The following is a 14,874-nucleotide window of genomic DNA, read 5'->3' on the forward strand; positions in this document are numbered from 1 at the left end:
GCATCTGTCCTTTATTAATCCCTTTGTCTTGGAATTCAAAAAGACCTGGGGCTCCTTCAAATCGTGCACTCAGCACTTGTTGCTCTACCCCAACCCCGTCAATCACGAGACAATACTACCGTGCTCGTCAACAAGTGTGGAATTTTATTTGGCTGCAGCCATGCTGCACGATATAATAAATCATGAACAGTAATCAACTGGACAATACAATAAATCATGAACCGTAATCAACTTACGACTGAACATATATGCACATAACATACCACTCTATGTACATATCACCTGTTACTACAATGCAATGTAACAACCAGATGATGAGGTGCACAGCATATGCCTCTCCATCAGCTCACATTGTAGGGTGCCGTAGAAGCTTCCCACTGCTCACCCTGACCCAGCCCATTCAAGGATGTACTTTGTCGTGAATACCATGGCCTTGCCTCCCCGCTGTCCAAGCAAGGAGACACGCCCCTTTTCCATAACATATGTGAAGGTGTTTCTCTGTTATTCATATGCTATGCCTATGAACCCTATCTGGTACCCTCCGTTCTGGCTACGACAGTAATCGCGGGTGGGTGGGAAGTCGCGACGGCCTCCTCCGCGTGCCGGACTGAAAAGAATGACTTTCCTTTCACCCTCCGCTATCCTGTCTCTACTTCCTGACCTGCTCTACCCTGATTGGCCCTCCTCACGGCTCCTCCCCTCCCTATCCTAGCCTTCTCTCCCGCTCCCTAACCCTTCTTCCTACCCTCCCCCCCCCCTCGCAACGGCTTCAGCCAATTTGGCCGCGCTCCTCCCTAGACGGAATGGGAGCTTGTTTTTTATGAAAGTGAGCTAGCGGGGTTAACGTGAGCGACTTTTAATCACACGCTGGCCGAAAAACTACCGCCTGCTCAAGAGGAGGCGGTAGCAGCTAGCGCGTCCGGCGGTTTAGTGTACGCTATTACGTGCGTTAAATCGCTAATGCGCCTTCGTAAAAGGAGCCCCTGGTCTGACTAGAACCATATAAAAACTCAAACTATCCTTCCCTGGCAAATTGGGGAAATCTCTATCTTTCAAAACAACTGAATTATGGAACAATATTCCTCTGTGGTTGAGAGATCTAGGCTCTTGTTATATATTTCGCAAACATCGAAAATCTTTTCCGAATTGTAAAATCTTTTTTTTCTCCATCTTTCATTTTTTATTACTTATCTACTGTAAACCGAGTCGAGCTTTAGGACTATAGAGAAGACGCGGTCTATAAACTTAAGTTTTAGTTTAGTTTAATGGGTTGAGTTCAAGCCTTTTCTGGTTTCCATATTTGTCACTGCCTAAGAATGATGAACATCTCGGGGACAACCAGTGGTGTAGCAAGGGTGAGAGGTGCCTGGGATGGTGGAACCCCTCCCCCCTTCCTTCATCTCCACCCCCACCCCCACTCCTTCCCTTCCCCGTGCCTCTAGCAACAAGAACTTCAATGTTCTCCTCGCAACCCCGTCATCACCGCCTATGTGTGGCGCTCGGAAGTGATGTCAGTGGGAGAGATGACGGGGTGACGAGGAGCATATTAAAGTTGTTGCTCGCGGCAGAGAACACCTAGAGGTATGGGGATAGGGAAGGGGGGAGGAGCACCCGCGTGGCGAAGGGAGGCATTGGAGAAGGCGGGGGCAGAGGGACTCCTGAGGAAGCAGTGGCATGCAGTCAGAGCCATCAGGGGATTCACCCCACCCCTTAACGGCCCTGAGGGCTCTGTTCTGAATTTGATTGCTTGAGCAGTTAACAGGCAGATGCTGCTCAACCAATCAAATTCAGATCAGTGCTGTCAGGGCCTTCAGGGGCTTTGGAGAATCCCCAACCCAAGAGCCCTGCTTTTTTTATATTGATTTACTTTTTGTTTGATGCAGTTTGACTGGTTAAGCAGGCTGCCTACTTGACAAATCAAACTGCATCAAGCAAAACCAATTTTTTTTAAAAAAAGGAGGGCTGTAGAGCCGGGGATTCACTGAATCCCCTGAAAGCCCTCATCGCTCGGCACTGTGAGGAAGGCATAGTGCCGAAACACGGACCACGTTGGATCCTCTTCTCTTACACATTGAACATTGAAAACATTTTTGCTTCATTTCTCGATAAAGACACTTTTAATTTTTACTTTTATTGTATCAGCCTTTTTTGTCTTTCCCTGTGTTCGTCCAGGTATCATAGTTTTGAGGCACTCTTTGTGCTTTTGATTTTTGTGGATTCTCACCCCCCCACCCCCCTTTTTGTTTGTAAATTCATTATTTTGTTGTCTATAAACCAAAACAGAACCTGCTCTCTCCACACACTGGCACATACATATATTATCTGCATACTTACAAGGCAGCAACAAGCACCTGTAATAGAGATGATATTTATTTTACTAAAAAACCCAGGCCAATTATTTCTGGGGTGACAAGTGAGTTATGAAGTAATTACATTCTTAGAATGGTGAATTTAATATCCCTGAGTCAGACCATTATTTATCCTATTTATTTCTCAAAGGTTTTAGCTATAGTGGGTTTTTTTTTAAGGGGGGAGTATATAGTTTCCAGAAGGGATAATATAGCTCAGAAAATTCATTTCTGTATAATCTAGGTTGAGCCATGGAACATCGAGCACTATAAATTCAGTACAGTATTTTCTTATAGCTAATTAATTACTTCCCCACCCCACCCCTTTATCAAGCTGCGCTAGAGGATTTTAGCGTGGGGTGGCGAGGTAAGTGCTCCAATGCTCATTGGAATACTATGAGCGTCAGAGCATTTACCTCACCAGTCCGCGCCAAAAACCTCTAGCGCCGCAAAGGATGACGTCTAGCGCCTAGCATGACCTCTAGCGCCGCATAGGATGACGTCACCGGAAGTCCAGTCTCCTTGGATTTTGATGAGTTTGCCAGGAGAAAAAAAGAGAAGAAAGTTAACTGTAAACTAATCCTGGGTCAGAGATTGGAGAAACTGGGCCTCTTCTCCCTTGAAAAGAGGAGACTGAGAGGGCACATGATTGAAACTTTCAAGTTACTGAAGAAAATAGACTTAGCAGATAAAGACAGATTGTTTACCCTCTCCAAGGTAGGGAGAACGAGAGGACACTCTCTAAAGTTAAAAGGGGATAGATTCCGTATGAACATAAGGAAGTTCTTCACCCAGAGAGTGTTAGAAAATTGGAAAGCTCTTCCGGAGGCTGTTATAGGGGAAAACACCCTCCAGGGACTCAAGACAAAGTAGATAAAGACAGGTTGTTCACCCTCTCCAAGGTAGGGAGAACGAGAGGGCACTCTCTAAAGTTAAAAGGGGATAGATTCCGTATGAACATAAGGAAGTTCTTCTTCACCCAGAGAGTGTTAGAAAATTGGAAAGCTCTTCCGGAGGCTGTTATAGGGGAAAACACCCTCCAGGGACTCAAGACAAAGTAGATAAAGACAGGTTGTTCACCCTCTCCAAGGTAGAGAGAACGAGAGGGCACTCTCTAAAGTTAAAAGGGGATAGATTCCGTACAAACGTAAGGAGGTTCTTCTTCACCCAGAGAGTGGTAGAAAACTGGAACGCTCTTATGGAGGCTGTTATAGGGGAAAACACCCTCCAGGGACTCAAGACAAAGTTGGACAAGTTCCTGCTAAACTGGAACGTACGCAGGTGAGTCTGGACTCATTTAGAGCACTGGTTTTTGACCTGGGGGCCACCAAGTGAATGGACTGCTGGGCACGATGGACCACTGGTCTGACCCAGCAGCGGCAATTCTTATGTTCTGATAGTAAAAGCAATCCTTATGAAAAAGTCTAAAAATGAGTGAGAATATATTACTTATAGGACCCTTTTACTAAACCATCTTAAGTACTAACATACGCTTAACAGAAGAAAAAAGAATGAGCACAACATGAGTTAGAGCATTTTACAATAATTGACCTGTTAGTGCATGCCAATCAAGCACCATTAATTTTTTATTTTTTTTTATGTTTTCGTCATGGGCAGGGAAAGGGCATGGAAGACTTATCCAGCTAGCATGTCCACATTAAGGTGCACTAACTGGATAAGACGGATATTACTCAGGAGCTCGTAAGGTCCGATTCTATAAAGTGCGCCAAAAATTTAGGCACTGACTAGTATGGCGCTAAGGGCTCTTTTTACTAAGCTGCGATAGCGGTTTTTAGCGCATGCTTAGCGCGTGCAGAATTGCCGCACGCACCAGACGCTCATGCCAGCATTGAGCTGGCATTAGTTCTTGACGCCTAGCGTGCACGGCAATGCAGCGCACGTGCTAAAAACGCTAGCACACTTTGGTAAAAGGAGCCCCAAGTACGATTCTATAAAAGTGAGGTGTTCGTTATAGAATCCCGCTTCGCGCCGCTAGGTGTCCTGACTTTAGGTGTGCCCTATTTCCTATGATCCGCGGAAAGCGCTCCCGAGAGAGGTGGTGGAGAAGAAAACGGTGGCAGAGTTCAAACGAGCGTGGGATGAACACAGAGGATCTAGAATCAGAAAATGATAGGTATATATTGAAGGAACTAGGGTTGGCACTGGGCAGTCTGGTATGTGGACATTTAGTTGAGACGGGCTGGGGAGGGCTTTGATGGCTGAAATGGTTAAGATGGGCTGGGGTGAGCTTTGATGGAAATTCCAGTAGATGGAACCTAAGCACGCTACTGGGCAGGGCTTTGGGTCTCTGGCCCAGAAATATCTAAGAAAAAGGGCAATTTTAATTTAATGATTGGTTTTTATGGAGCAGGTAGGGTTGGGCAGACTGGATGAACCATCGGCTGAACTGTGTCAACCTACTTTGTCCAGATAGGCCAATGGTTTTCTCCAATGGTTCTGAAATGCCACAGACAGGTCAGGCTTTCAGAATACTTCTACCAAACTTGCATGCATAATCACGGTAGCTAGCTTTAACCTAACCTGTTTTGCAGCCCTTGAGACTAGGTAACCTCCTAGCATTTGCTCCAAAAAGCTGACGTAGAGACAAGCAGACTGGCTCTGCCAACGGCATCAGCTCCACAGAAATAGCGCTGGCCTACACGTTGCTGATATAAGCTAAATTTTTTTCCCAGGTTACCTTTTATATTTATTTTTGTATATAAAGTTACCAATTCTAGCTGGCATGCAGGGCTACTTTTCGGTTTTGGTTTTGTAAGCCGATTTGATTTATTCTTTGAAGATGTCTGATCCATCACTCTTATTTAAACAGCACGTCTACTGCTTAGAGTCGGGCCTTTGATGACAAAGCCCGCATGTGAGAGACACAGTAATTGGTTTTATTTATATCTTTGTGGGTACAAGTAGGCATGACAAAAGCCACAAAAATATTTCCACTTTCCTGTTTCCCCTCCTGCCACAAACACTAAAAATTACAAACACAGCTATAAATACGCTCTCTTCTGTCAGGAGCAGGTGGTGCTAATGGGTCTTAAGTGTTTCTACAGAGGGAGAGGTTTGTAACTGACAATAAATTATCATTATATTTCTCGTACTCAAAATCTTACATTTTATAGCACTGTACAAAGAGAGATTTTGTTAATTTAGGACCCATGCAAGATGTTTTCATGTGCATCAAGTTCTTTTATTGTTTTTCATAAAGTCTAGGGTGTAATCTTAACCCTTTTGTACCAAATACTCTCTTTTTCTCTTTTATTTCATTATTTTATATTGAGAATAAATGCATGCTACAAAGCATTTATCATGCATTTTATTTTAAACATGCATGAGGCGAGTCTCTTTCATTTGAAAGGAATCTCTATAATGAGAGGGCAAAGGATGAAGTTTAGAGATGATAGGCTCTAAGGAAATATTTTTTTACAGAAAAGGTGGTAGATGTGTGGAACAGTGTCCTGGAAGAGGTGGTGGAGACAGAGACTATGTCTGAATTCAAGAAAGTGTGGGACAGGCAGGTGAGATCTTTTAGGGAGAGGAGGAGATAGTGGATGCTGTGGAGGGGCAGACTGGCTGGGCCATTTGGCATTTATCTCCGATCATGATATTATGTCTCCCATTGAGTGAAGAAATATTTTAACCGGTTTGTTTTAAATCTACTACTTAGGGCCTCTTTTACAAAGCCGTTTAGTGCAGGCCGCTGCGGAAATGGCCCCGAAGCCCATAGAGATTTAAAGGGGATTAGTATCCATCATTAAAAAATGCAAAAATTCAAAGCTGAACTCAAGATGGTTTGAGTAAGTTGGTTATCTCAGAGTTTTACCAAATTTCCTAGAGAAAATCATCTAAATTTTTCTTAGTAAAATTTGGAAACAAAAATCCAAAGAACCATCTAAAAAAATTAATTGGCACCAGATTTTCCCAAAAAATAAAAACAAACAAAACAAAAATCTTCTAAAGTAGATGATATACCAAGTGAAAAAAATTGGCCATGCACAAATGGTTTGCTATGAATAAAGTTCTTTTTATTAAGTTCGAAGATTTTATTGATTTTAATATACAATAAGTACAAAAAAAAAGAGATGTTAACGAGGCAAGATACAGATATATTGTACGTATAATACAAATTAGGGTTTCATACAATATTTCTATGTAATACAACAGTCTGATCTAAGCCTTTATATAAGAGAGAAATGTCGACAAAACGCACAGCCACAGCCACTAGAACATCCAAGGTACAGAGAGACAGCTAGAAAGTTCTTATCGGTTTGATGAATCTACAAAATGTTTCGTAAGTTCACCAAATTATGAGCACATTCTAAACTAAACTAAACCTTAAGTTTGTAAACCACATCATCTCCATAAAGATAGAGCTCGGTACGGTTTACAGGTAAATTCAATGAGGGAAGGACATAATAAGAAATTAGGGTTATGAAGAGGATAGATAGCTTTACATTTTGGAGAAAAGCCAGGTTTTCAGATGCTTTCAGAATAATTGGAATGAGCCTATGTTCTGCAGCGGGGCAGGGAGGTTGTTCCAAAGCTCAGTGAATTTGAAGAGAAGGGATTTCCCTAATTTACCTGCATACATGACACCTTTTAATGAAAAAGAGAGAGAGAGAGAAAAGAGAGGAAGAGAGAAAAAAAGAGAAGAAGAGAGAGAGAGAGAGAGGAATAGAGAGAGGAAGAGAGAGAGAAAAAGAGAGAGAGAGGAATAGAGAGAGAAAGAAGAGAGAGAGAGAAAAAAAAGAAAGAGAAAAAAGGAGAGAGGAAGAGAGAGAGAGAGAAAAAAGAGAGAGGAAGAGAGAAAAAAAGAGAAGAAGAGAGAGAGAGAGAGAGAAAGGAGCGAGAGAAAAAAGAGAGAGGAATAGAGAGAAAAAGAGAGAGAGAGAGAGAGAGGAATAGAGAGAGAAAGAAGAGAGAGAGAGAGAAAAAAAGAGAGAGGGGAAGAGAACGAGAGAGGAAGAGAAACTAAACTAAACTAAACTTTAAGTTTGTATACCGCATTATCTCCTTAAAGATAGAGCTCGACACGGTTTACAGGTAATTCAATAAATGAGGGAAGGACATCATAAGAAATTAGAGGTTATGAAGAGGATAGCTAGCTTTACGTTTTGGAGAAAAGCCAGGTTTTCAGATGCTTTCGGAATAATTGGAATGAGCCTAGGTTCAGCAGCGGGGCAGGGAGGTTGTTCCAAAGCTCAGTGAATTGGAAGAAAAGGGATTTCCCTAATTTATCTGCATACATGACGCCTTTTAACGAGGGGAAAGATAGTTTGAGTTTCCAAGAGGTTCATTTTTCTCTCTTTCTTATCGAATTCCAGTGGTTCTCAATCCTGTCTTGAGTCGCAACCTGCCAGTCAGGTTTTCGGATATCCACAATGATTATACATAACATAGATTTGCATTCACTGCCTTCTTGGTATTTAAATCTATCTCATGCATATTCGGTGTAGATATCCTGAAAAACCTGATTGGCTGTGTCTGCCCTTTGGACTGGATTAAGAATACTAGGGGGCCTCTTTCACTAAGGTGCAGAAGCGTTTTTAGCGCACGCAGGAAATTACCGCACGCTATGCTTCTAGAACTAATGCCAGCTCAATGCTGGCATTAAGGTCTAGCACGTGGCAATGTGGCGTGCATTATTCCGTGCCTTAAAGCCCTAACACGGCTTAGTAATAGGGGTCCTAGGTTGTACAATTGAAGTGCAGTGATCACAGTGTTAATGACTAGATGGTCGATATGCCGAAGAACTTGTTTCAAGTTTCAGGTTTATTTATGAATTGATATACTATCCATCAACCTGCATTTGGGAAGTTTATATATAAATAAATTTACTAAACAGTGGGAGATGAGAGAGAGAGAGAGAGAGATAGGCCATTATTGAGAAGACTTGGAGAAATCCACTGCTTATTCCTAGGATAAACAACATACAATCTGTTTTACTACTTGGGATCTAGCTAGGTACTTGGGACCTGGGTTAGCCACTGTTGGAAACAGGTTACTGTGCTTGATGGACTTTTGGTCTGTCCCAGTATGGCTCTTCTCATGTTCTTATGTGAGCCAGGTATAGGACAATCAAGCCATTGTGACATCACTGATGAGTTTGGCTCTTAGGCATTGGTGGAATGAGGCATTATGACATCACAATCTCAGCTCTGGAATGTTGCTACTATTTGGGTTTCTGCCAGGTACTAGGGACCCGGGTTGTCCACTGTTAGAAACAGAATACTGAGCTTGATGGACCTTTGGTCTGTCCCAGTATAGCAATTCTTGTACAGAAGAGAACTCCAATAAATGATAGGAGACAAAGAGGAACATATTAGCATTCCTTGCAGGTTACATCACCGTGCACTAGAGCAGTGGTTCCCAACCCTGTCCTGGAGGACCATTAGGCCAATCGGGTTTTCAGGATAGCCCTAATGAATATGCATGGAGCAGATTGGCATGCCTGTCACTTCTATTATATGCAAATCTCTCTCATGCATATTCATTAGGGCTAGCCTGAAAACCCGATTGGCCTGGTGGTCCTCCAGGACAGGGTTGGGAACCACTGCACTAGAGAAATGCAAAGGAGGGGAAAAGAGCTAATAAAGGGAAGAGGTCATTATTCAAATGTATCTTTATACCAAAATGTTTCAAGGGCAGATTTAAATCTATCTAACGAGGACTCTGACCCAAGATGAGAGTGGAGTGCATTCCATAAAGAGGGACCTGTTACTGAGAAAATGCTACTTTGAGTAGATTCATACATAATTTGGTAGTAGGGACAATAAGCACATTCTGTTGTAAAGAAGATCGAAGGGTGTGGGATGGCAGGTATGGAATCAGTAATTGATCAAGATAGGGTACAGATCGAGATTGATAGATTTTGAACACTAGCAACAGGATTTTGTAGGTCAGTCTGTGAGTTATAGGGAGCCAGTATGATGATTTCAAGAGCGGAGTAATATGATCAATCAACTTTATTGAAGTGTTTTGAATATGTTGAAGGTCCTGAAATCCTTACATCAACTACCTTGATAAGGAGCATTGCAGTAATCTAAATGGCTGATTACAAGAAAATGGATCAGAATATTAGGTGCTGAAGGGCAAGGAATGGTGTGATTGATCAAATCATCCAAAGTTTAAAGAAACAGTTTGCACAACTGAAGCCATCTGTGGTTGAAAAGTCAGTTTTGTTTTGTTTTATGTTCAAACAATTTTTATTGATGACAAATCACAAAAATTGAATACAATAAACACAACAAAGTCAACAAGTTTCACAAAATCAAGCCAATACCCACTTCCCAATACCACTCCCTAATACCTTCCCGATTCCCCAAAGCAACCTCATCTACTCCGTATCTCCTCTAGAAATTACCAGATATCTTCTTCATGTAATACCTTTATTGTAATTCTTTTGTAATCCGCCTTGATCCGCAAGGCAATGGCGGAATAGAAATCTCTAATGTAATATAATGTAATGTAATACCCCCCTGCTGTCCCAAAATCTCACACTAGCAAATAAAAAATGCTTTTATGTGGATAACACTGATAATTAAAACAAGGCTGATGATCGTTTCACGGCATAAGTGCCACTGCTTTAGGGCCTCAAGAAAGAACAAGCTATCTGTTCAGCAGTTTCTTCCTCTGCGAACCACCACGATCATCAGCCTTGTTTTAAATTATCAGTGTTATCCACATAAAAGCATTTTTTGTTTATTGGTGTGAAGTTTTTCACCTCTTGTTTTTCTAACCACAATAGCAAAGGTTTTTTCTGCCGATGATATGAGGGTGGTAGAGTGTGGGTTCACCTCTCCAACGCTCTGAGGCTTTTTCTTGTGCTGGTTAAGCAGTGCTTAGTAGCACATTGGTATCATCAATGGAGTGATTTTGTTGTTTACTTTATCTATTGATCTTACATATTAATCAGATTACACAGTTTTGAAGCATCTGTAATTTACGCACCAAACCATGAGAAATAACGGCAAAAACTATATTGGTTGTGAAAAGGGAAAGTGCAAAGATGGTGAATGTACGTGAGTCTAATAAACCTCTGATGGTGCGTAATTGCCTTAGGGCAGGGATGTCAAAGTCCCTCCTCGAGGGCCGCAATCCATTCGGGTTTTCAGGATTTCACCAATGAATATGCATGAGATCTATTTGCATGCACTGCTTTCATTATATGCTAATAGATCTCATGCGTATTCATTGGGGAAATCCTAAAAAATCTGATTGGATTGCGGCCCTCGAGGAGGGACTTTGACGCCCCTGTTCTAGAGTATTGGGTGATGTTCTAGACCAGACATGGGCAACTCCGGTCCTCGAGGGCCGCAATCCAATCAGGTTTTCAGGATTTCCCCAATGAGTATGCATGAGATCTATTTGCATGCACTGCTTTCATTGTATGCAAATAGATCTCATGCATATTCATTGGGGAAATCCTGAAAACCCGACTGGATTGCGGCCCTCCAGGAGGGACTTTGACACCCCTGCCTTAGGGTTTAAAAGCAAGATTTGCCGAGTGTTGATATTTGTGGACCAAAGGATAATTCAGAATCGAATAATATACCCAGGTATTGAAAAGTATCCACTGAGGTAATCTTAGAGCCTGGTAACAAAAGATCACTCATTAGGTGAGGTAGATGGCCAAAAAGCCAGCAGGCCACTGCCTTTCCAGGAGATTTTGTCAAGGCAATTCTGAAGTGGTAAGATATAGGATTAACAGATGTAGTTGAAGAGAGGAGGAGAATGTCATCCGCCCCCATAAGAGTGTTGAATTATTGAATTAATAGAGCAAGGGGACTGAGGAACAGATTGAACAGAATGGGTAATAATCGGGACCCCTGGGGACCACAACAATGCAGTTGCCTAATTGATCAACGATGAGAGTCAGATGGAGATGAGACTCTAAAAGATCTGTCTTGAAGGAATGATTTGAACCATGAATAAACTGTACCAGATATGCCTAAATCTTATAGACTTGAGAGAAGTAGAGCGTAATTAACCAGGTCGGAGGTGACGGAGCAATCAAGTGAGATAGCCGAGGCAATACAACTGTGTTCTATTTGAGAATACACCTCACCGAGAACAGAGACCACGTGATCTGAAACCAGACTTGTCTTGCATACCGTGCTAGCGCATTTTCAATGTAGTCACTGAGTTGTAAAGAGATCACTTTTTCTGTAATTCTAGTTACCACGTATAAACAGCATAACTTAATGTGCAGTAAGTGCAGATGGTATGTCCTGTATCTGCCCTGCATTTATCCCACAGGGCAGCCATTTAGTGCATGGACCCTATGGACTCCTTTTCCGAAGGTGCGCTACGGGTTTTACCGCACGCACCGGATTAGCACGCGCTAGCCAAAAATCTACCGCCTGCTCAAAAGGAGGCGGTAGCGGCTAGCGCCCGCGGCATTTTAGCATGTGCTATTCCACGCGTTAAGGCCCTAGCGCTTTTGTAAAAGGAGCCCTATATTATATGCATTGACAAATTGTGCAGAAGCACCGCAACATCTATCAGTCCATGTAATTGGGTGTGATTGCCACAAAATTGAGCATGATAGTGCACCCCTCTCACCTCTTCATCCCCCCCAAAAAAATCAATCAATGCCTCTAGTTACAATGCCAATCCTCCCCTGACATCTCTGATCAGAATTTCAAATCCTCAGACCCCCCCCCCCCATCAGAATCCCAGCAACCCCTGATTGCAAGCCCAAACATTGTAATATCTGAAAGTGGAGTCCCAAACCTCCCAATCAGAACCCCCAAACTTCTCCGACACAACAATCTCACTCCCAACAGGAAATTGTATAGCCCCTTAAAATGTTCATTTGTCACTGGAATATTTATCTCTTCCACAAAATGCTACTATGAGTTGGCAGAAGCTCTTTAAATAATTATCGTGGTCCAAAAAATTAACTAAACATTCTAGACATCTACTGATACCACAGAGATCCACGGAAGTGCCATAAATTACAACGTGACTTGTCATTTGAAAAAAAAGCAGCCCTTAATGAGAATTGTTATTAAAGAATCCTAAATAAATCAGTAGACAGTAGCTGTTATGGTAATGCTTCCTATTTCCAAAACTTATTGAAGCTGAATGGTGAGCTGTTTTCATTAACTGCTTTGGGAATAATATTTAAATAGGATAGAATCTAGTTTTTAGTTTTTAAATATCGATCTTTCTTACATCTTTTTTGCTGATGCTTTGCAGGGATTGCTCCTTGAAACAGCGGGCCAGCGAAACATGAATTTCATGTCGGAGCATCAAGCAGTTTAGATAAGAAATATTAATTAATAAATAGTTAAAATTGTTTGATTTGGTAGGAGGTGGCGATAATGACCGATGAGGAGGCTAGCTACATATACTCCGAACTAGAATGAAATATGTTGGTCCGAATGTAGTAGAGAATGACACGGTGACAAAATTCATCACCGTTCCCGTCCCCACGGATAACCGCGGGAAACCATCTTCATGTCATTCTTTAAGGAGAGAGGGAAGAATCAGAGTATGAATGGCCACAACCACTGACCCGCAAGCTTTGCTTTGAAGAATGCTGGTGTAGAAGGACCGAGGTTGAAATAGACACTAGAAAATGACATGGGATTATTTCCCGCGGTTATCCGTGGGGACGGGAACGGTGATGAATTTTGTCACCGTGTCATTCTCTAGAACAGGGGTGTCGAAGTCGGTCCTCGAGGGCCGCAATCCAGTCGGGTTTTCAAGATTTCCCCAATGAATATGCATGAGATCTATGTGCATGCACTGCTTTCAATGCATATTCATTGGGAAAATCCTGAAAACCCGACTGGATTGCGGCCCTCGAGGACCGACTTCGACACCTGTGCTCTAGAATGTAGCCACTGAGGTCTCTCTCCTTATAAATGAATACTTCTGAATTCCCTTTTGAAATAACTGTTTGAATAGAGAAGAAGATATCTGAAGGACAATTGATTACTCTTATTATAAATTTCAAAATTTTGCTAAGCCTTTAGATAAAGTGGAGATATCTTGAAATTAACTGATCCTATTTCCAAGAGCCACACACTGTCTTGATGAAAACTCTTCTAGCTGGTTTCTACATTCATTGGCTTCGAGGAGCGCTATATCAGGACCAGTGGGACAACAGTTTATTGGTTCTTTTTTACCTGGTCTCCTGACTTTCTGTGGCCTCTTCCTCTAGATCCAGCAACGCCTCTACCTGTGATGTCAGTTTACTGCTATCAATTAGAGATTTCTTGTGCAGTACGAGTAGGCCGAGGCAGAATTTTGCTCCCATTTCTTCCAACTCTTTGGTTCCTAGTTGAATGCCCTGCCAGAAAACAAAACATAACATGTCGGTTTGTAAACAACGGCTATTTTATTTCTGATATATTGTATCGGTTGCTTTAATTTCACCTCAGGCTAAGGACAAGAACAATACAAGAGCGTTTTTAATTTACCTCATGAACAATGTTAATATTGATAGAGATACTTAAAGTCCAATGCAGGAGGAACAGAGTATCTTTGTAACAACAATTAAACATGGGATGCATTGATTTATCACTATCCTATAGACCAGGGGTGTCAAAGTCCCTCCTCGAGGGCCGCAATCCAGTCGGGTTTTCAGGATTTCCCCAACGAATATGCATGAGATCTATTTGCATGCACTGCTTTCAATGCATATTCGTTGGGGAAATCCTGAAAACCCGACTGGATTGCGGCCCTCGAGGAGGGACTTTGACACCCCTGCTATAGACCTAAATATACAGCCATGTCTAGGGTTACCATATGGCTCCAGAAAAAGGAGGATGGATTGAGACATCCGGGTTTTATTTCTATTGAAACAACTGGAAGTAAAACCCGGATGTCTCAATGCGTCCTCCTTTTTCTGGAGCCATATGGTAACCCTAGCCATGACACAGTCTTCCAAGATAGCCAAGACAATACAACTGTGTTCTGTTTGTACATTGCTTTGACATTTTTTGATAATGCGATATAATCAAGCTTTTAATAAACTTGAAACAAGATGCCCACTGCCCTATAAATAACAATAAGACAACAGTGGATAGAAGTGGATAGAAGCTGATTCAACCCACCACAGTTGAGGATGGCTTTGGTTTCAGATTGTCTTTGGAAACTAAGGACTCGTCTACCCCTACACTGTGCACTTATTTCTTCCTGAACAATCTTGTTTGAATCAAAATGTTGATAAAGGAGAATCGAGTTGACAAGTATGTCCCAGTGATAACTCTTTGATATAAGCATAAATTCTGGAGTTGGCAATTACGATTCAGGACAGTTGCCAGTGGAATCATTCTTGGATGGGGGATTTTTGCATATTTTTTGCCAAGCTAGAAACCTTGACATATTAAAAAAAAAAACAACAACTGAGTTCCAACATCTGATAAGGTTAATGAGAAAATTGTTTCCCGTGAAGCTAAATTTTCCTCCATTAATGAGGTTTGTAATGTTGGAGATAATATAATGATTCACCGTAACTTAGGAGCCATGCAGTATACTTTGAAAAAATAAAACTTTATGT

The 14,874-nt window shown here is 41.9% G+C and overlaps 1 protein-coding gene across 2 annotated transcripts in view; it reads right to left on the bottom strand.

Moving 5' to 3' along the window:
- Positions 1–14,874, bottom strand: part of AGBL1 (ATP/GTP binding protein like 1) — a 366,565-nt gene that overhangs the window by 80,848 nt on the left and 270,843 nt on the right. For both annotated transcript variants that reach the window (XM_033920995.1, XM_033920994.1), the window contains one exon: positions 13,499–13,662. In XM_033920995.1, the coding sequence (XP_033776886.1) occupies positions 13,499–13,662 (164 nt within the window). The remainder of the gene's footprint in view (positions 1–13,498; positions 13,663–14,874) is intronic.

This window comes from Geotrypetes seraphini, chromosome 14, assembly GCF_902459505.1.
Source record: "Geotrypetes seraphini chromosome 14, aGeoSer1.1, whole genome shotgun sequence".
Classification (NCBI taxonomy): domain Eukaryota; kingdom Metazoa; phylum Chordata; class Amphibia; order Gymnophiona; family Dermophiidae; genus Geotrypetes; species Geotrypetes seraphini.